The sequence below is a fragment of the Triplophysa dalaica genome, chromosome 5 (genome assembly GCF_015846415.1).
Source record: "Triplophysa dalaica isolate WHDGS20190420 chromosome 5, ASM1584641v1, whole genome shotgun sequence".
Lineage (NCBI taxonomy): Eukaryota > Metazoa > Chordata > Actinopteri > Cypriniformes > Nemacheilidae > Triplophysa > Triplophysa dalaica.
Genome location: NC_079546.1, coordinates 4,165,311 through 4,185,626, shown reverse-complemented (window position 1 = coordinate 4,185,626; position 20,316 = coordinate 4,165,311). Strand labels below are relative to the sequence as shown.

The window sequence follows — 20,316 nt, the reverse complement described above, 5'->3', positions numbered from 1 at the left end:
AGGAACTCTGCTTCTGTAATTAAAAGTGTACAGTGCGGTTTGTTGTTTAATAGTTGTTGGATCATATGTGTTGAAGGAGTCATTTAAGTTATTTTGGGTTTCAGATGAGAAACTGTTTTGAGTTTTGCGAAAACTACATAGACTCCACCTGCTGGCCAAACCACGTCACTTCTGTTGAAGAACAAGTGTTTATTTCTTTATAGCCTATTACACGTTGTTATTAAGTTAGTATTATATAACACATATAAAACGTATTTTTTTATAAGCACTTTTCACTTTGTTTGCATGTATGTTTGTTTTTATAACAACTTTAACCTTTATTTACGTATAACTGCATCTACTCATGTATTGCACTATAACTTCAATAACTGCATTAACTCATGTACTGCACAGTACCTTTAATAGCTAATGTCTGTAACTAATGCACACTCAAGTCACTTGCACTATTGTATAGTCTATGTTGTTATCTGTTCATAACCACCTGTACATTAATGTTCACAGTATATAGCCTTCTGTTTATATTGTTCATAGTACCTACTGACTGTCATATTTTCATAGTACATGGCCATTGTATAGTATTTTCCTAATATTGTATTCTGTATTTATTCTCACTGTATATCCTGCACTTGCTAATTGCACTTCTGTTTAGACCTAAACTACATTTCGTTACACTGTACTTGTATATGTGTACTGACAATAAAGTTGAATCTAATCTAATCTAATCTAATTTAGGCTTCATTTATGTAATGTTATGTGCCATACATTTATATGTAGCCAATATATATTAAGTATGCTGGTGTTGTGTGTCACGGTGTGTTTGATAAATTACAAGATACACGCGTCATTTTAACATGTAAAATATTTGTCTATACTAACCCTGTTTTACCTGCATTCTCTCATTTGCAAAATCTTTCTAATGCGCTAAAGTTTCGATAAATAAATCCCACAATGCACCACAACAGCCAGGGTGCTGCCATATTGGTAGGGCCGGGCAAGATGCCCAGTCAGCTCGTAAAAGTGAAAGCTATCTATATTTTTACAATAAATTAAATTATTATTTTACAGTTAACAGTACATGGATATACATGTATTAAGTAGAGTTTTATAATAATTGCTAAAACTTCACACATGAAAATAAACCATGGTTTTACAGTGCTACAATTTAGAAAAGACATGGTAATCAGAAAATAACTAGGGTTTTGCTACATTAATCGTATTATCCAATGTATTAATAGTAAAACTGTGGTTATATCAAATGGTAATCGATAAAGCGATGGTTGGTTCACTTTTAATAAAAATGTTTGGAAGATGTTTTAGATGTTGAATGAATAGCCTACATCTATATATAAGAGTGTAATAGTGATAAATGGTGTCAGCTATTTAAAGTAGTACACATGCAATTTGCTTCACTGTTCTTTTCTAGAATAACGTTTTGTACACTCGCTCTCCATGACAACCATTCCCCTCCGTCTTCTGTTTAGAAGTATAATGTGCTCTTACTGCCTGAGTCATTAGATTCAAATTGGCCTTGTGGAAAACTCCTGAGTTTGCTTACCCACAATGCTTTGCACAGAAGCCAGTGCATGTTTTTTCTTAATTATTAGCGGAGTTGATGGCAGAGTTTCCTTTTGTCACTAACAGAAAGATTGAAGAACCAGCTGTGATGCCTGCAGGTTTTTTTACTGTATGGCATGTTAACAATCTCAACATCAGATTTAGAGTTGACTGTACTTCACTGAACAAATAAACAGAGTACCTGTGTTGTTAGGTTTAACATGACCCTTTTATTAGCTGACAATTACATTTAATGTACAATGAAAGAGCATAATCAAATAAAGATTGAAGATCTTACTATATTGTGTTGCAAGATTTATTGACATAATAACCATGGATCTTTATAAAATGTAGTTCCTAGATTTAGATCATAGACATATTTGATATCAAAAAGTCCTTTGAACACACACCTGAAGAAAATATTTAATCTCACATGCAAGCAATTTTACAATATGAGATTCTTCTCAATCTACACAATTTAAAATGAGAAACAGTTTACAGCTCATGTTCACTTTATCTAGAACTGATGACACGCTAACTGTTAATGACAGGTGATTGGCTGTCTGTAATGACTGGCAGGTCACACAGCAGCAGGCCATCGTTGTCCAGGCTGGAGCTGTGCTCGGATTGGACAAAGCTTGGAAAGTTGAAGTTGGAGAGGAAGTGGTCATCTCTGTTTCCACTCTGACCCTCTGTTATGAGTCCTATACATTCAGTGGTGTCCCGCCCACCACACCTCTCTCTGCCAATCGCAGTGTCCTCTGTGGTTTGGTCCTCTTCGTGAATGTAAAAATGAAAGAGGGAAGGTGATTCTTCGAGCAGTGGAGAAAGAAGGAACGTCTGTGGACAGCCATCTTCCAGCACACTGTCATCTGGACCATGATGCTTTTCACCGGGATCAGGAATTCTGATGAGAAACATGAAGATTCTATTTGTTTTGTTAAAAAAAGATGGAGGATCAGTGTGAAACTTTGACACGAATTTGTTCTCTACTGAATCTCATTGCTGTCTTAGAGAAATATTTTTGTTATATTTTCTTTCTTATGTGTTCAAGACACATTTCTGTCTTCAAGTCCTTGTTTAAATCCCTCTATGTGACTATGTGTGAATAAATTTGGGACGGGGTTGTGTTTGAATATTAAACAATAATGTATGTTGATCTGGCATAATTTAATGTAATTTCCTCATTTGAAAATGAGATTACAAACCAATTCACATCACTCATTGATTGGTGAAGGCTTCCTGTTTCTATGGAGACACATCTTTGAAGAACACAAACAGTATGTTGTATCACATGCATACAGAACAAAACTGTTTGTTATCAATTAATTAATTTGTGTCTCATTTTATTTGCAATTTATTCATTTGACAAATAAAGAATTAAAAGAAACGACATTAAAAGGTGTGTGTTTGTTTACTCACTCTAGATGTGGTGCCCCTGTTTTTGTCAGAAGAGTCAAGACGAAGAACATGAAGATGACAAACACCGCCAGACCGACCCAGAAACCGATCACTACAGAGTCTGATGAAAGAATCATGATTTAGAATGTGTGATGTGTTGTAAAATGACACTGATTTAAAGTGTTTTTATTCTTTATGACATCCAGGTCACATACAGAAGAGGAAAATCAACACATACTCACATCTGTTTGCTTTCAGGCCCTCGAAGAACACAGACTCTTCATCATCATAATACTCATAACGCCATTCATAATCACCGGTCGAGTGATTCACATGTGCCGTCATGTTTCATTAAAGCATCATGTCGGGAGGAATCTCAGAAGAGCATTTTCCCTTCATCAGTGCAGATCCTGAAGTTGATGAAGCTCCTGAGAGTTTGGAGAACCAACAAGAAACCTGTAGCATCTGACGGCTAATAGTGTTTGTGTCTTTGTGCTCTTTCTCTCTCTCTCTCTCTCTCATTGCTGCACGTAAGTCACGAAATCACAAACACCCACCATCCTGGAGAGAGAGAGAGAGAGAGAGAGAGAGAGAGAACACATGACCATGTTTCTTCATGACAGTATACAGTGTCAAGCTGTCAAGTTCATTTCTCAGTTTGTTCTGCTGTTTGAGTTTATTTAGAAATTATTCATGATTTCTTTTTGCTCTAGGGGCTCTTTGTCTGCTAGTATTTCATTCTTCACCATCTCTCTCTCGCTCTAATTATGAGCAGATTATGTGAGTGTGTGTTAGAGAGGACGATGGCGAGGGCTCAGCTGAGAACATCATGTTGATTTCTAAATATGCTTTGATGTGTTTCTGTGCAAACAACACAGCGCTCTTGAATTTAACCAGCAACATGCTTCACACACAATGAGAATAAATGCCATATCAAATTTTGGTGAGGAAAAATGCATAATAGATTTTGTTTATTGGTGAAAACTAAACAATACCATCTGCACAGTGACCTCTAGTGGTTGAATGCTGACATTAATACTAAATAGGCCTGTTTTCTATTTACGAGGACGTTTCACCTACTTATGACATGTCAATTAAAAAATATTATTATTAATAAAAACGAGTTCTTACCCTTTAGAACAGTTACTGCGAGCTTCTTATATGATTGGCAGGCCCGAATGTTCAGGGGCAATATTGAAAAAACACAAAAAAAATCACATAATGAATGACAGTAAAGCAATACAGTGAAATATAAAGATATGATGTATTTGGATATTTGGATATTAGTGAACGTGGTGAATTATTTATTAAGCTCCAGAAGGCAGACATCAGCTGGGCTGCGCAGAGCGATCTGTGTATGACATCATCATCTTAGTGTGACTTAAACGCTTATCTGCCTGAGCCGCATCTTATCAAATCTAACACACACAGCTTTATTATTTGGGTGTTTTACTTCCCCCGCAGGACTCTGAACTTTAAACTTTCGGGTCATTCGGCACGACACGCGTCACAGCAGGAGCGCGAGGCTCACAAATCGGCACGCGTCAGGTTTGTGTTTGTGTTTGGAAACAAATGGTTGCTGGTTTGCACCTCTGGATCAGTGCTGCTCACGTCACAACATTTTCTGACCAATTCATGTTTTATCTGCTTATATTTAAGTGGCAAATACGTGCACACAAATACACGTTTTTCACAAAAAGATAGACAAAGCAATTAAACACACACCAAATGTGTTGTATCATTTTATAGGCTATTTATTGTATTGGTCAAATACCATATGCATAAGGGATGTTGTGCAAACATAGGCTATGTGAATTTATCTGGGAATGTTATAAATATTCATAAGTGGGCTTATGAAGGCTATGTTTTTATATCTTCTGTAACATTAAGGTATTGATTTAGATGTACAAACCAACATTAAATTATGAATAGTAATAAAGAATTAACGATTATTCTATAAAAAGTATGTATTTTAATTTGTAATGTAATATTTGTAAATAACTTGGATTTTGCAATAAGTATATATATATACCTTAATTTTCAACAAGAAGTATATTCATAATACACATGCTTCATAACATAACATTTAGCCTATATGGAGAGAGATGGATAAAAGAAGAGGGTCCAGCTGTTTTTTTTTTCTTGCTGTTTATAGACTTTGATATTAAACATCGTAAGAGGTTTGCTATTTATAAATATGCAACTAACCCTAACTTTGAATATTGAATTTACATATTCAATAATAAAACCCGCATCCTCTGATAATGATAGATAATAAAATAACCTAATCATTTGATTATATAAAATATTTGTAAAATGTTATCAACAATAAAAGTAAATTGCGCATTTTGTGTGTAAATGGCCTTTAAATCCCCTAAAAGCGGAAATGGGCCTGTACCTCCACCTTCAGCCAAAGAGGACGGTGTTGCCATTGAATAGGCTAATTGAGAAAAGAATTTCACTAAACTTGAACAAAATGTGATAAAATAACTATTGCATTATGTTCTGGTTGAAATACGATTTCCATTAATACGTAAAGTGGGCATTGTATTTGTTTATTTATAAGAGTGTTTGAGTTTCTCACCAACTCGTACACTCTTTTATTTTGCAATCTGAGAAAGTGTAGTGGCACTGTGTACGTCCAATTGTGCGCTTTCGTTATAATGCATCACTTCTAATTAATGACACCTGGGGAGACGTATGAGGTTCTTCCCTGTTTTGTAGATGCTGACATCTGTAAATGTTTCTTTCCGTAGTACTTTTAGCTCCTGGCTGATGAAAAGTACAAGGTACCGTTTTTAATGATATTATGTTTGCAAAATTTTAAGGAACCTTTGAAGTGTATTGTATTGATGTATTTTGAAGTTGTTAGCTAAAGTTGAACATTAGCATATATGCAGGTTTGGAATACCACTAATGGCCATTTCAGTTGTTAATGTTGCTTTGCAGATTGTTTAAAACTTATTTGTAGTAGACGTTTAATTGGTATTAAAGGTGTTTATTGTCTTTTCTAAAAAACATTCTGGCTTTTTAGTGAACATAATGGAAAGTGTTTTAAATTGGCCTGTAAGCAAAGACTTACAAGGTTTTATTGTCACACTCTATGGTATAACGGTAAGGTTTGGACTGCAAATGTGTATATATTAGTGCATGTGTTTGTTTGTTTTATTCGGCTCTTGTGGTGTTTTTTGAAGAAAAAAAACATTCATAAACATTAGTCCTTGAATAAAGTCCATCAGTTCGGCTGGGAATGCTACATCGTGTTCATGTGGAAAGACTGAACACGAACCACTCCACCCAGTTCAACAGAGTTGAAGTGAAATGTGTCAGCTCACCATCTGTTGTTTGAGGCAGTGTGACCTCGCACCTCCACTATCACACGCGTGTCAGACGCCGTTTGGCACGAGCGCGCTCGTGCGCGTATATAAAGGCTGGATGCTTCAGTCTGAGCATCACTCGATCAGAAACACGAACACGGATTTTTACTTCTTCGGCTCAACTTGATCATTTGACAGACACTATGGAGCGAATCACTTTCCCGAGCGGATTAAACTATATAGCAAACGCACAGGACGCGACGGAGCCCTGGAGACCCTGGACGCGTCAAGCGCGCCAAGGACGCAAAACGGCAACTCTTTCGGTACGTTTAGAACTCAAATAAATGTTTTTAATGGATATTCTGACACCGTTATCTATTTAAGAATGTAATAATATAATATCTAATATTGACATATTTTCTTTCCTCAACAGCCGTATGAAAAACCAACTTCAACAGATAAACACTGTAACATCTCTGTGATGACACACCCTGTGAAGTAAGTAGACCTTTAGTCCTTTTTTTAAATCTTGGTTTATATTTGTTATTTTATTAAAGGTAATATTGTATGTATTTTTTCTGCAGTCTTTAACCTGACTTTAACTCTTGTCTCTGCAGGTTATTTTGGCCCAAATCTCAGTGTTTCGATTATTTGTACCGGGATGCAGAAATTCTCCTCCAGAACTATCCAGTTCAGGCCACAATCTGTCTGTATGAGGATTCAGACAGCGAAGATGAAGAAGATCTTGTTAGTGATGAAGAAGATGAGAAAGAACTCAACTGATCATCATCATCATTACTCCACACACTTTATTTATAGACTCCAAAACTTGCTACCACTTTTGACCAGTTTTGTGTAAATAGTTGTGTATATAAATGTATAAAAGACATTCGAATTCAATGTAAATTATGTCTAGTATTTATGATAAATTATTTTTACTGTAACTTATTGCCTTGAAATAAATAATTGAAAATTAAGTCCTGGTTTTGGTATTTATTTGAAATATGGTGTTATGTATGAATCAGTCACTTTGCAAACATGATTAATAAACAAAATATAAAATTGCAGTTGTATAGACATTAAAATATAAATAATTTTTACTACGGTGATTGGATTGTGATGGGCACAGTAATATATTCAATCCTACACTAAAATACAGTACAAATGAATATATTTCTATTTTAAATATTATACTAGAATCCCCCAAAAATTATTATCCTTTAATCTTTTTCTAGGATTTGTTTACATTTACATTTATGCATTTGGCACACGCTTTTATCCAAAGTGACTTGCATTGCATTACTACACATTTTTTCCTAAATGTTCCAGAATGAATGTTTTGTGTGAATATATTAGCGGAGATGTGATATTCAGGGTTGTGTCCCATCATCTGAATGTGTAAAATCCATATTTTACTGCTTTACTTGGTTTAATCCAGCCCTGTGACTTCTAACAGATTTTAGTTTACTGTCAAGAGAGGTTGATGTTCAAATATTCCCTAGTGCTCTCAGAGTTTTGGACCTCGCTGTATGAAATAAACCAATGCAAATATTTTATTTTTAAACTGTACACATTCATCCTGTGCAAATTGCATCAAAATTGAGCAGTTATTGTTTAATCTTGTGTTTGATGTTTTTTTATGGATATGTGTGATCGTGGGAAAGCTCTCTGTGCATGTTGAGGTGTGTGTGAGGGTGTTATTTGGAGCTGTGATTGTGTCCATTAAGAATCTGTTCAGATTCACACTTTGACCAGGTCATGCACTCATGTGGAGACGTGTGAACGGCTCTGTAATCTCATAGTAAAAGTAAGAATAGATTTGCTGTAGTTCAGAGAGAGAGAGAAAGAGAGTCAGATGCTCTGAGAGATCAGACCATATTTTTTACTGATGATAGATCAGTAAAATCTGATTAGAATGAAGATTATGACATATTAATAAACACTGGTACAGCCTTTATTTACTCTGTTTGGTTAGTCTCTCGTGGAAGGTGCAACATGTTGTATGTTTGTATGTGTCTGGAGAGAGTGTCTGATCTCACACTATAAGTTGTGTGAATGTGGGAACTCTGTGTCAGTGTGTTTGTGTGTGTGTATAGACAGTCCAACCTGATTCTCACACGCTGAACTTTAGTTCACTTCAAGATCTGCTTCATATGGGACTCATATGAACGTGTCTGTTCATAATTCATAAATGTCTGTCTGTCTATCTTTGAGGTACGTGTTTATGTTATGTGTGAGTATTTGGGAACCTGTAGAAGAAAGGGAAGCTTGTTAAACACAAAAATAACTTTTTGTGTGCGTCTATATCACAGAATAAAACCTGTGTGTGTGTCAGAAGGTGTGAGGTTGACTCAGGGTGTTATGTGTGTGAAGCTGTACTGGTGTTGTGTTGTGGAATGTGTTCTCTGACCACTGTGTCTTAATGTAGTAAAACTGACTGAGCACATTCCCACGGTAAAGTGTGAGTGTGTGTGTCAACAGAATGTGTGAGAAGTGTGACTTGTTGGATAATATCATAAAAGGATAGGGAGAGAGAGAGTGTGTAAAGTAGAGTTATTAATCTGCTAAGGAGCATAAAGAGCACATTTAAACGCATGTAATGTTAAAGATATATGACATAAGTCATTTATTTATTTAACTGACTCAACACTATAATGTTCCATTTGTTCCATTTGTGTCCATCCAACACTTTTACATTTTTTAATGCTTGTTCGTGAAGCATGTACTAATTACTCATAAATTTACTCATAAATATACATTTCAATCAAAAGTTGTGCCTCCAAACTTTAGTTTATACTCAGTAAACAAACATTAAAAACAATATTGCTAATAACTAACAGGAACACATATCAATAAATGCTATAATTGACATTATTAGTTCATGTTTTCTGTCGCATTGAGTATTAACGAATATCATTTTACTTAAGTGTAGAGTTTAAACTTGAGAGAGAGAGAGAGAGAGAGAGAGAGAGAGAGGGAGGGAGTGATATTTACATCCCACGAGCGCGCATGTGTTATAGTGTTCATTGAGCAGCAGGGGGCGCTGTGACTCCACACAGATGATTCTTTATTCTCACATTAGTTGGTTTTAAAGAAGTATTTTGTCAGTCTGGGTGATTCTGTATCTGTGAAACCTGCAAATCATTCACACTTATAGTAATGAGAGTAAATGACTGATAGTTCAAATGTACTGCTGTTGCCATCTAAGGGCAGGCTAGTTATGCTTATGATTCATATAACTTATAAAAATACCAATTCCATTCAAATTTTATATTATAGCACTTTTTACAACGTCTCATCATTGCTAAGGTATTTTCAGGAAATACCTTGTAGAAGAAAGAATAGAGCCAAGAAGCAAATAGTATATAAATACAGAAAAAAATAATCATAAAACAGGAAAATTATGAAATACATGGTACTATTGTGAATATTTACTAAGAGTAAGATGATGGTAAAAATAATAAAAAATAACTTATTTTATAGCTGGTACCGTTACTATTTCATCCGCTGTGGGGTTTACTGTAAATCAGCGGCTGTGATGTAGTTCTGGAAAATATGAACGCTGTCTGTTATTTGTTAGAGAAGGGCTCTTTCCTCGCAAACACGGTCCAGACAGATTCTTATTGCTATTAGTTCTTATTCAACAGACTGTGTGTGTGTGTGTGTGTGTGCGTGCGTGCGTGCGTGCGTGCGTGCATGTGTTTGTTTGTATGTGTTTTATTTATTCCTGTAGATCAACACAAAGGCTGTTGGTTTGATTTTCAAGAAAAAAAACATAATGATCTAAATCTATGTTAGTTTCTTTGGATAAAAGCCTTAAAAATGGATTTTATCGTATTCACATTAGATTTGCATTTATTATCACAACGACTCTGCTGTGTGTGTGTGTGTGTGTGTGTTCGTAGACACAGTTCAGGTTTAATTTCTGATCGGTTCTGATCTCATTGAGCCCTGACGATGTTCTTTCTTTTGTTGTGGTGTCAATTTAATTATAATAATTTAAGATGAACTCTAATCCTTGAATGAAAGATGAAATCTAATCCTTGAATGAAAACATCATTACATTATTTACATTCTTCGTTTTTGTCTTGTATTGATGATGTTGAAAAGATTTCTGGGATATGATCTGATTTTGCTTTGGTTTATGGAGGGCATCAAATGGTGTCCACATGCAAAACCTAAATTTGCGCAAATAAACCAAATTCATTATGAAATATCACCATAGACTGCACAGGCCAGTAAATCTTTGTGTGTGTGCGTTCAATCTGCTTGTGTTTTCTCTTGATCTTCATGTTGGCATGTAGTTTGGCAGCTTGTGATGGATAAATTGCCTCTAAATACAGTTGAATGGATGCAAAGCCTGAAACATCAAAAAACAAAACATATGGGAACCCCCACACACACAATTTTTTTTAAAGAACAGGGATCTAACAATGATTCATGATATGGTTGCTTTTTAGCTGTTTTCTCAAATATTCAGATCGGTGTAAATCAGTCAGTCTCTCTCTCTACCTCTCTCTCTCTCCCTCTCTGTGGTTTAGGGTTAGATAAGCTAATGCATGAGTTTTTTGTGTGTTACATGCATTTCTTGCACATCTGAGTTGCAGCTGTAGGTCAAGGCTTCCAGAACTCTGAACACTCATAAATCAAACAGGCCAAAGGAACATTCATACACACACCTGTGTATCTGTTAAGGTGAGATGAGAGAACCAGGTCAGATTTTAGATGTGTGTTTAATCAAGTTAATGTTCATCAGTTTGAGCTCCGTTCTGCTCCGCACTCATGGAATGTCTCTATTATGTCTCCACAGTGTGTGTGTGTGTGTGTGTGTGTGTGTGTGTGTGTGTATGCGCGCATGTGTAATGAGGGAAAGTGTCAGTGCTTTAATCTGGTTCTTATAGAAATTATATATAATTGCATTTTTATATAATGAGAAAGTTGTGTTTTAAAGATGTCAGTGTGATTAGCAGGATTTAATCTTTTTAAGATATTTTTTATAATCTTAATTTTAGTTTTGCCAAAGTTACCATGTTTGATATCCCAGAATTAAGTATTTCTGAGAGGCCTTTATAAAAATGCAGTTTGTTTGTATTATGGTATATATCAGAGTGTTATGGTTCTTTGTTTTTTCTCCTGCTTACTTTTACAGTTCTGCAAGTGTGCAATGAGTAAATAAACACATCTCATTCTTGGATTTTACCTATGTGTTTAACAGAATAGCTTTTGATAAAGAGCCCTAATATCAATCAATCCATCCATCCATCTCTCTCTCTCTCTCTCTCTCTCTCTCTCCCCCTCTCTCCCTCTCTCTCTCTCCCTGTGTGTGTGTTGATCTACAGATTTTTGGAACTGGTGAAACATTTCAGTTGAGACTCCTGAATTCATGAGTTTAAGGAGGCGCGTCCAAGCCGCACACACACACACACACACTGAAGGCCCATCTGGTTGAGTGACCTGTAGTAATTAGTTATTAATCTTCCCATGAGACAGACCTGAGCTAGAATACATTATCACACTTACTGACACAACACCAGAACAGAAGATATGGGAAACCCACAGGGGGTCAGACGGCGGGGGGGGGATGTTGAGGGGTGGAGCTTAGAGGGGATGATGCTATCCGATTGGATGTTAATTGTGACGTTATTCAGAATGTTCAACGGTAAATTACAGTTGTGTTTTTGTTGGTGCTAAACCTGCCACAATGATGCTAGAATGTTGTTGTAATGCTATGTGGTTGTTAGGGTGCTTACTGATCTCTTTGTCTCTTTGATATTCTTAGCCCTCTGTTTCACAAACAAACAATCTGTTCCTGTAAGCCCAGTTTATAAAGAGATTGTGTGTGTGTGTGTGTGTGTGAAGGTTTGAAGTTGTTGTTGGCATCTGTAAACCATGTAAATGCCTCTGGGGTATTTGTGGCAGGAGGCCAGCACACATACACACACACACACCCACACACACACACATCAGTCATTCCTCAATATGTTGAACATCTGGATGTGACATCAGCAGTAATGTTGTAAACTGTAGAGACACATTAGCATGAGATCATCCTGTTCAAGACCTCAGAGATAAATCCTCATACACGAAGTTGTACACATTTAATACAAACATGAAAGTAATTCTGGTATTCAGGGAAGAAATCGAGACGTGCATGAGGTAAATAAGAAAAGGACTCGCTCTGAATAATCTTTTACTTTTTCTTTATTATTTTTTACTGTGCAACATCTGTGATTTTTAATGATGAATGTACTTAGATTCTCAAAACTGTAAAGAAAATGTTGTCGCACTGCATAAAAAGGCTTTATTTATTCATGCTGAATATTAGTGACGGGTTTCATGGTGCTGCGGATTTAAAACACAACAGCAAACACATCATAAATAAGTCCAGTGTTTAGAGTTTGAGTCTGTGTGTGTGTAGAAACAGCGGTCAGCTGCTGTGTGTGATGATAACTGATGTGCTGTTGTGTGTGTGTGTGCCGTTTGTTTGTAAGTGTACGTGTGAGTTCACGTCGTAATGTGCTGGAAAACCTCTCAAACCTTCCGCTCTACTCAACGCCTCCAGACCTCCTCCAGTGAGGGGATAGGCCGAGCGTCCATGCCCGCTGACGGTGTCTCTGTCCTGGCTGAGATAGAGTAGTGGGCTGCCCTGAATGCCTGTGTGAGGTGAGACGGACGGTGGTTGGCGGTAGTCGTTCGCGGGGTGAGACAGTCTGTCCGAACCCGGGCTGCTCAGTCCAGAGAGAGACGCGGGACTCCCATCCTTGTCGTCATGGGAACCTGTTACCAAGGCATCTCGACACAGGATGAGGGTCCCCGGTGTGCGCCTCACCACACCAGGCACAGGGGAGAAGAGAACAGAGGAATAACCGGCCATCTCACTGTCCTCCACCTTAATCAACTCCTCTTTTCCTCTGATGGCGGTTTCCTGCGGGCTGGAGTGAAATGGCCTGTTGTCATGGCAACTGTCTCCAGAATCTCCCGATGACCCTCCTCCTGGAGAACTGCCCATATGCTCATCGTCCCAGTGAGCTGAGGGTGAGACACATGTCACTATAGAATATTACACATGCACGTGTGTTTGAATCATGACTCTCTGATGTACATTACTTACAAATGTATTTTCAATTCTGTCTTGTACTAAAGTACTGAAAGCACAACAAATTCCTTGTGTGTAAGAATAAACCTCACAATCTGATCTCTGTTTGTTGTAAATGCTGGGTGCTAAAGTTAATTTTAGATTTATTGTATGTGCATATCTTTTTTTTTTTTTTTTAGGTCGTTGCACATATTATTATTATTTTTTTATTCTAGTTTTTAGGCCAAATATTTTTTGAACAACAAATGAAGGTTGAGGTACTAAAATTATTAGCTGAAGATTAATAAAAACTAAGCTAAAATGAAACTAAAACACATAAAAAAATAAAAATTATAGTAGATCTACATAAGTTATTTTTAAATAACTACAAGAAACCTAAACATAAAAATTAAATAATGATGTGTACTTCACATCATATGAAGTATTTAACCAAAAGCAGTCACACGTCTGAAGACATTTTGATCTAAAATAATCGTTCAGTAGGGAAATTCTTCCTCCACATAATTTTCCTTTATTTATTTTTTATTTGAATTGTCTTGTGGTCTGCTTGAAGTATTTCTACATGAGCTTTGTGTTTGAAAACATCGCAGCATTCACACTAATGTTTGTATGAAAGCTGTGATTGTTTTCTCTCGTTCTCAGTGAGTTTTGTGTTACAGATGTTCTTCATCTCACCGTGAGAATGATGATGGAGCGTTCTGCACTCAAACTCTCCTCCGTTGTGTCGAGCTGCTTTTGTAAGTGACGGCACAGAACGCGTGTTTTCCCACCAGCTCTCTCGCCCGATCTGATCTCTCACACCCAACACGTAACGGCCGGCCTGACAGCGGGCTGGAGACGGGTCACACAGCGTTTGAGGAGGTGTGTGTGTGTGACAGGTGTGCATCATGTCACCCTGAGACAGACTGTAACATAGCGAGCCGCTTTCACCGAAGCGTCTGTAAGCACAGGCAGTTTCTGGCGTCTCGCCCTGATCCAGTCGCTGTGGAGAGGTGGAGTCTGTCAGCGGGCTGCTACCCCATTGGCTGTCGTGATCGGATTCAGAGCGATCAGGGGGGAACGCCGCGAACTGCTGAGGAAATGCAGAACATGAATTGAGTTATAGAACTAAAAACCACGAGACAATAGCTGTATTCATAGATTTTGTTGAGTGTGTTTGTGTGTAGTGAGAATGGAGAGAGATATCTTGTGATACCTGTGTATAAGGAGAAATCAGGATTTTACTCTGTGTGTTTGACTCTGTAGTTTTGTCCATTCGTTTATCGTCTCTGTCACTTTGGTTACCGTACAGGAATGCTGGTTTACTGGGATGTAACTGGTCCAGAGACAGCACCATTCCCTTATATTCTGTGTCCCTGAAAACACACACACAGACAGACGTGCGTTAAGATGACGGTAAGGTTTCTGCTGAGTTAATCAGTTTCTACGGGTGATCAAACATAAGCAAACATTCTTACAGCCTGGATAGCGATGGCTCACCCTTGAACCCTAAACATGAATCCTAAAGCGTAAAGGAAGCACTTGTGAAATGTTTCACATTGATTTCACACCTGCGGTTTTGTGTTCTAGACCTTTAACTCATGAGACGTCTGTCCTCCGGCTGAACTACTGAACCTTCACTGAGACACAGAGCAAACAGCCTCATTCTGCTCTTATCAGAAACATCTCACAGGTCTGAAAACAGTCTTTAGTCTGTCAGAACACATCTCGCTCTTAACACCGGTCATAATATAATCTCTTTTGACCGGTCTTTAGACATCATATACGTCAACAAGAAAGTGTTAAGACTGGAAAACATTAGATCTGACTTCCTTTAAATACCATGAAAGGAACATTTGGAACAACAAATACAACCAACGAAAGAAAATACAAAGTGAATAAATAAACAAAATGTCACATTGCATGATTTCAATATCTTTGCACAATTCTGATAGAAATATATTACAACTTTTTTATTTATTTTTCCTCCATCTCACCCCTGAATGATTTATTATTCTGAATGGAGGTGTGAGACTCACGTGAGGACGTAGTTGACACTGACGATACAGTGTGGTCTTGATGAGCGGCTGTTGTGCACGATCGTAGCGTAACTCTGAACCCAAACCCATCCACCACGTTTAGACAAAAAACGATAATACTTAGTGGTCACTTGACCTTTAACAAGCACTGAACACACAGAGAGAGAGACAGAGAGAATAAAACAAGTTTCCATACTGCACATCACACTCTTCCTAATTGAAAATCGTATGATGTTGATTCCAAACTGCTGACTGATCAGAAACTGACTGATCAGAAACACACTACATAGACAGCAACAGCCTTTGTGTCAGTCTGTGTAGTGCTCTATATGTTGTGCTGTCTGTATAGTGCTGTCTTTATAGTGCTCTATGTGTAGTGCTGTCTGTGTAGTGATCTAAGGTAGACTCACACAGGTGGTGAGCACAGCGCAGGTGGAAGCTGTCACAGCTGTGCACATGATGATACAGGGTCTTCTCAATCAGGTCCTGTGGTTCATATCCTGTCAGCTCTGAAACCCTGACAAACACACATAACAGTTACCCAACAACCACCTCAGCAAATGTTTGAAATATTTATACATGCATTTCTTTAATTAATAAAGTGATTTTGTTTGTTTGTTTGTGTATAAGCGTGCGTGTGTGTGAGCGTGTGCTTGTGTGATATTTTCACTCTCAACTCAAGTGTGTGTTCTGTTCTCTCATCAGGAGGTCACGTCGAGGAGCTCACCTCGAGTCCAGGAAAATGAGCTTCATATCGAGGCTGGCCCGGAACATGAACATGTTACTGTGCAGTTTAATCTCAGTGACGGCGCTGGGGGGCAGCGTGTGTCCCACCGCCACCAGACCCACGTTCTGATAACATCCATCAAATGGCGTGGAGTCCAGAGTGAACTGTCTGACCTTCAGGTAACCGCTGCAGTGAATCACCTGTCAACAACATGACTGTCAATGTCTGATATGATGTCATCTTTAGTTATCAATCAACACATGTGTCTTTGTGTTGAACATGTTTATTTGAACATGTTTCATTATCATCACAACTATAAAATATTGACCTTATATCCTCCGCTTGTCAGACCTGCGTTCCGTTTCGCCAACACACATTTCATTCTGAGGAAGAACGACCGCTCCATCTCATACTCTGAAATAAACATCAATTTGAGTAGACAAATATTAATTTTGATTTGAGTATTTTTTTGGAAGCTTTCGAAAGTTGTAGCCTATTGTACCAATAATATAAAAGGAGAAATAAAGATAAATGAGTATAGTTAAATAATAATTATAAAGATTGATTTTTTTTGGATGTCTCACCTTGGATGAAGTGTGAGTGATATGAGGGTTGAGGTGTGAGGACGGCAGCCATCTCATCATGGTCGGCCGGATGAACGTATTCATAAATACTGTTTCCAGTTAACTCTACCTGTGTTTAACAATTGACATTAAAACAGATCACGGAAGACAGCATGAATCGGCCTCTGCAGATGTTCGTATGTTGTGTACCTGTGATAGACCCAGATGAACTGATGCAGTTTCAGAGATATACATAATCTTTCCATCTGCTGCAACCACGAAGATAAACCCATCCAACGTCTGCAGAGCAACACAATATCAAACAAATAATAATGCACAGAAAGAACACAAATCTGCAATGAATTAAACAGTTATTAAAACCTTTGAACAATTATTTCAGCACAAGCTTAAAACAGTACTATCTCCTTATTTAAATCACTTGTAAAACATTTGAAATAAATAATTAAATAGATAATAAAATCGTAATATTACCTGGAGCATCTTGCTGATTATTACCTGAAGTAAATGAGATCCAAGTTCACGAGTTGTATTATTATCTAAAGATCTGCCTCGTGCTGTGTGGCCCCAGCCCTCCCCCAAACCTACAGAAACAACAAACATCTTCATGACGACTTGGAACATTTGGAAATAGATTATTAAATGCTTTCTGTGCTAATAATAAATATGCAAAATAATAATAATTAACTGAACAATATAAATCGTAGCTATATGAGTATATCCAAACTTTAATAATACGTTTATAATAAATCAGTCACTGTTATAAACATTTATAATGTCACATATCATTGCCTTTATTTAATGCTATATTTTGTGACCTTATAGATGTTTATAACAGTGATTGATTTATATATTGATTATAAACCGTATTATTTACTTCATATTCTAAACGTTGTTCTACCAGGTATTGGCTTGTCTAAACACTGTTAACACGAGTCAACACACACGGTAATCCGCGCGCGCGCTCGTGTGTGATCATATCGATGGTTTGCTAGTGAATCTAAGCTCGTGAACAAACAGCGCCGTCGAAAAAGCAAATCAGGGACATCAGCCACAGCAAACACGCGTGGATCATGCGTGACCGACATTTTAATAAAAAGACGAGTCAAATAAATCAATTACAAACAGAGCAGAGCGAACAGATACAGACTCATCTTCATCTCTTATATAAACATTAATATTGTTCTCATAGCCTACTACACAACAGTTTTATTTCTTTTTTTATTTGCATAATAAAAGCTCTCTTTATTCCGATCAGCGCACATCTTTTAAGCTAAACTTTTTTTAAATAAAATTTTGTCTCCTCAATCCAAACTTGAATGAGATGCGAGTCATAAATCAGTAATGTTTGACATCTTGTACTCTGTGTTTGACGGATGAATGAGAGATTTGTGTGAGTAAAGTGCTTTAATGTTGAAGCGTTTTACATACTGAATATGAATCCACATGTGCAGTAACATCAAACACACGCACGCGCACATGTACATCAGACACATTAAGTCTGGACTCGCGCCCGGAATGAATTGATCTATTAGTCAAATTGTTCACACATTGAGATGGCGATTGGGTTCATATGGATCGAATTTAAGCAACCTAATTTTATTCGCACGTGTACAGAATTTATTATAAAATTATACATTATCGTATTATTAGAATTATTATTATTATTGTCATTGTATTGTTAATTAATATAGGCCCTAAATATGAACACTGTGTGAAAAAATACGATTAAATTGCATTTCAGTTATTAGTAAAATATTGTAGAGGCTACTTAGCCTACTAAATGTATTATAATTATTTAATATTCAATATTCAAACGTTCAATAAATACATGATTATAAAATAACTCTAGAAAACATTTAAATAAAACACTTTATTTTGAGACTTCGGATAAAGAAAATGAGATGCGTGAAAATCGCAGGAAAAGCTCAAATAAAATTTCGAGTGCAGGTTGTTGTAATTTAATTTAAACTATTTACAACTATTTTGTGCGTCTTTTATCAAATGCGTTTTCACAAATGTAAACATCATAATATTATGAGTTATTTAAAATCATGCCTGAAATTGTTTTCGTTTCTACTAAAAATGTAATTTTCTTTAATTATATTTCACGTTCGCTGGTTTTTCAGATTGGTCTGTAATTAAGCCGCTTCATTACTTAAGAATTTAGTTCTCCAGAATGCCGATTGTTCAACTTGTTCAAAACAATGATTAAATTTATGAATATCCACTCACCGAACAGCTCGAGCATCAATTAGAAATTCATGTTATCTTAAACGACTCTTTCTTATGGGGTCCAGACAGCCGTTCTGCACGCGCTCCCGGTGTAATGAGCGCGGCGAGTGCGCAGTCACGTCCGTGACCGGGACAAAACGGCCCTGAGAGCAACACGATCTCGCGCACGTTCCTCTCAAAAATGCCATATGCTATCTATCTAAATATATATCTATATAACTCTATATATACATACATCTATTGGCCTACTGCCACGAGAGGCACGCAAATTTGACAGAATCACAAAATAAAATGTTCAGCTCATGCATCAGACAGTTTAATTGTTAAAAGAGTGCTAATGTTGCGACCAGACCTTGCGGGAACACCAGGCGCATCTTCAGGTAGCTGCTGGTCAGTCGAATGATTGACGCTTTGTCCAGCTGAGACGTGATGGCCGACGGTAACGGCAACATTTTGGCGAGCTCGTAAAACTCGCTGTTTTCTTTTTCCCGTCGAGTCCTCGCTGCCGTCTTTGATTTCTCCTTCATCGTGCCTGTGACTCTGTTATAAATCCTTTAACATGTCAGTAGATTCACACAGAGTGAAAGGAGAGGACGCACGCGCTCCGACAGGTGTGGACAGAGAGGAGCGGGTCACACATCTGACGCGTCCCTCGCGAGCATGGTGAAATACTGCAGGGTCCACGCGCAGGCCTCACAGGGCGCTGTAAATTGAAATGCAGCAAAACTTTATAAGCCACGGTATCACAAACTGAAAGACAAAATCAAATACAATCATTAATCCCTGAAAATCGCTAAAAAATGTAGAACATACCCAAGCGTAAAAAGCGCGTTTAAGACCACAAGGACACAGGCAACACACAACAACTTGTGGTTCCAAAACCAAGATTTTTCAATTTTGTTATCTTTCCATCGATTGCGTTTATATCTCAGGATTATTGTGCATTTACCGTTTATTCTCGAAGATTCTATACTATTCGTTTCTTTTCTTTCAGTTTGTACTTTTGTAGTCATCTGTCATCTCTAAATCTCCTTCAGTTATTAATCACACATCCTCAGCGAGTGTGCGTACCTTAAACGGTCCCGTGCTGTCCAGTCTTACCTTCAATCATGCGCTCATTGGTCAGAGTCTGGTGGAGACGGAGTGCGCATTGGGAGGATTTGTCACTTCAGGCTTTGCCCTGAAAGAGGAGTGTGTGTGCGCGCGCGCGTGTGTGTGTTTTGGAAGAAACGAGCAATTTCACAATTCAAGTTTTGTGTGTGAATAACACTGGGAAAGATATTTACAGGATATATATCTTCCAATTAAATGCATTCACAACAATACATGGTTTGCATGATTTTATGCAACAGAAAAGAGACGGAACGAATTAAACCCATTATAATTT

At 37.3% G+C, this 20,316-nt stretch overlaps 3 protein-coding genes across 5 annotated transcripts; 1 reads left to right on the top strand and 2 right to left on the bottom strand.

Moving 5' to 3' along the window:
* Positions 1-1,842: 1,842 nt before the first annotated feature.
* Positions 1,843-3,430, bottom strand: mrap2b (melanocortin 2 receptor accessory protein 2b). Its single transcript, XM_056748958.1, has 3 exons — positions 3,198-3,430; positions 2,977-3,076; positions 1,843-2,461 (listed from the first exon to the last, which is right to left on the bottom strand). The coding sequence occupies exons 1-3, from the start codon at positions 3,298-3,300 to the stop codon at positions 2,089-2,091; spliced, it is 576 nt and encodes a 191-aa protein (XP_056604936.1). The 5' UTR covers positions 3,301-3,430; the 3' UTR covers positions 1,843-2,088.
* A 2,891-nt stretch (positions 3,431-6,321) lies between these two features.
* ripply2 (ripply transcriptional repressor 2) lies at positions 6,322-7,084 on the top strand. Its single transcript, XM_056749089.1, has 3 exons — positions 6,322-6,595; positions 6,706-6,770; positions 6,890-7,084. The coding sequence occupies exons 1-3, from the start codon at positions 6,476-6,478 to the stop codon at positions 7,053-7,055; spliced, it is 351 nt and encodes a 116-aa protein (XP_056605067.1). The 5' UTR covers positions 6,322-6,475; the 3' UTR covers positions 7,056-7,084.
* Positions 7,085-12,605: 5,521 nt separating this feature from the next.
* Positions 12,606-19,956, bottom strand: sim1b (SIM bHLH transcription factor 1b). Of its 3 annotated transcripts, none has more exons than XM_056748679.1 (12): positions 19,879-19,956; positions 19,282-19,632; positions 17,169-17,278; positions 16,887-16,976; positions 16,698-16,806; positions 16,442-16,527; positions 16,114-16,313; positions 15,797-15,903; positions 15,387-15,534; positions 14,564-14,723; positions 14,044-14,440; positions 12,606-13,301 (listed from the first exon to the last, which is right to left on the bottom strand). In XM_056748679.1, the coding sequence occupies exons 2-12, from the start codon at positions 19,454-19,456 to the stop codon at positions 12,700-12,702; spliced, it is 2,184 nt and encodes a 727-aa protein (XP_056604657.1). In that variant the 5' UTR covers positions 19,457-19,632; positions 19,879-19,956; the 3' UTR covers positions 12,606-12,699. The 3 variants fall into 3 exon arrangements, with proteins under 3 accessions (XP_056604657.1, XP_056604656.1, XP_056604658.1); XM_056748678.1 differs by having other exon boundaries at positions 19,743-19,924; XM_056748680.1 differs by having other exon boundaries at positions 14,044-14,437; positions 19,743-19,924.
* Between the last annotated feature and the right edge of the window lie 360 nt (positions 19,957-20,316).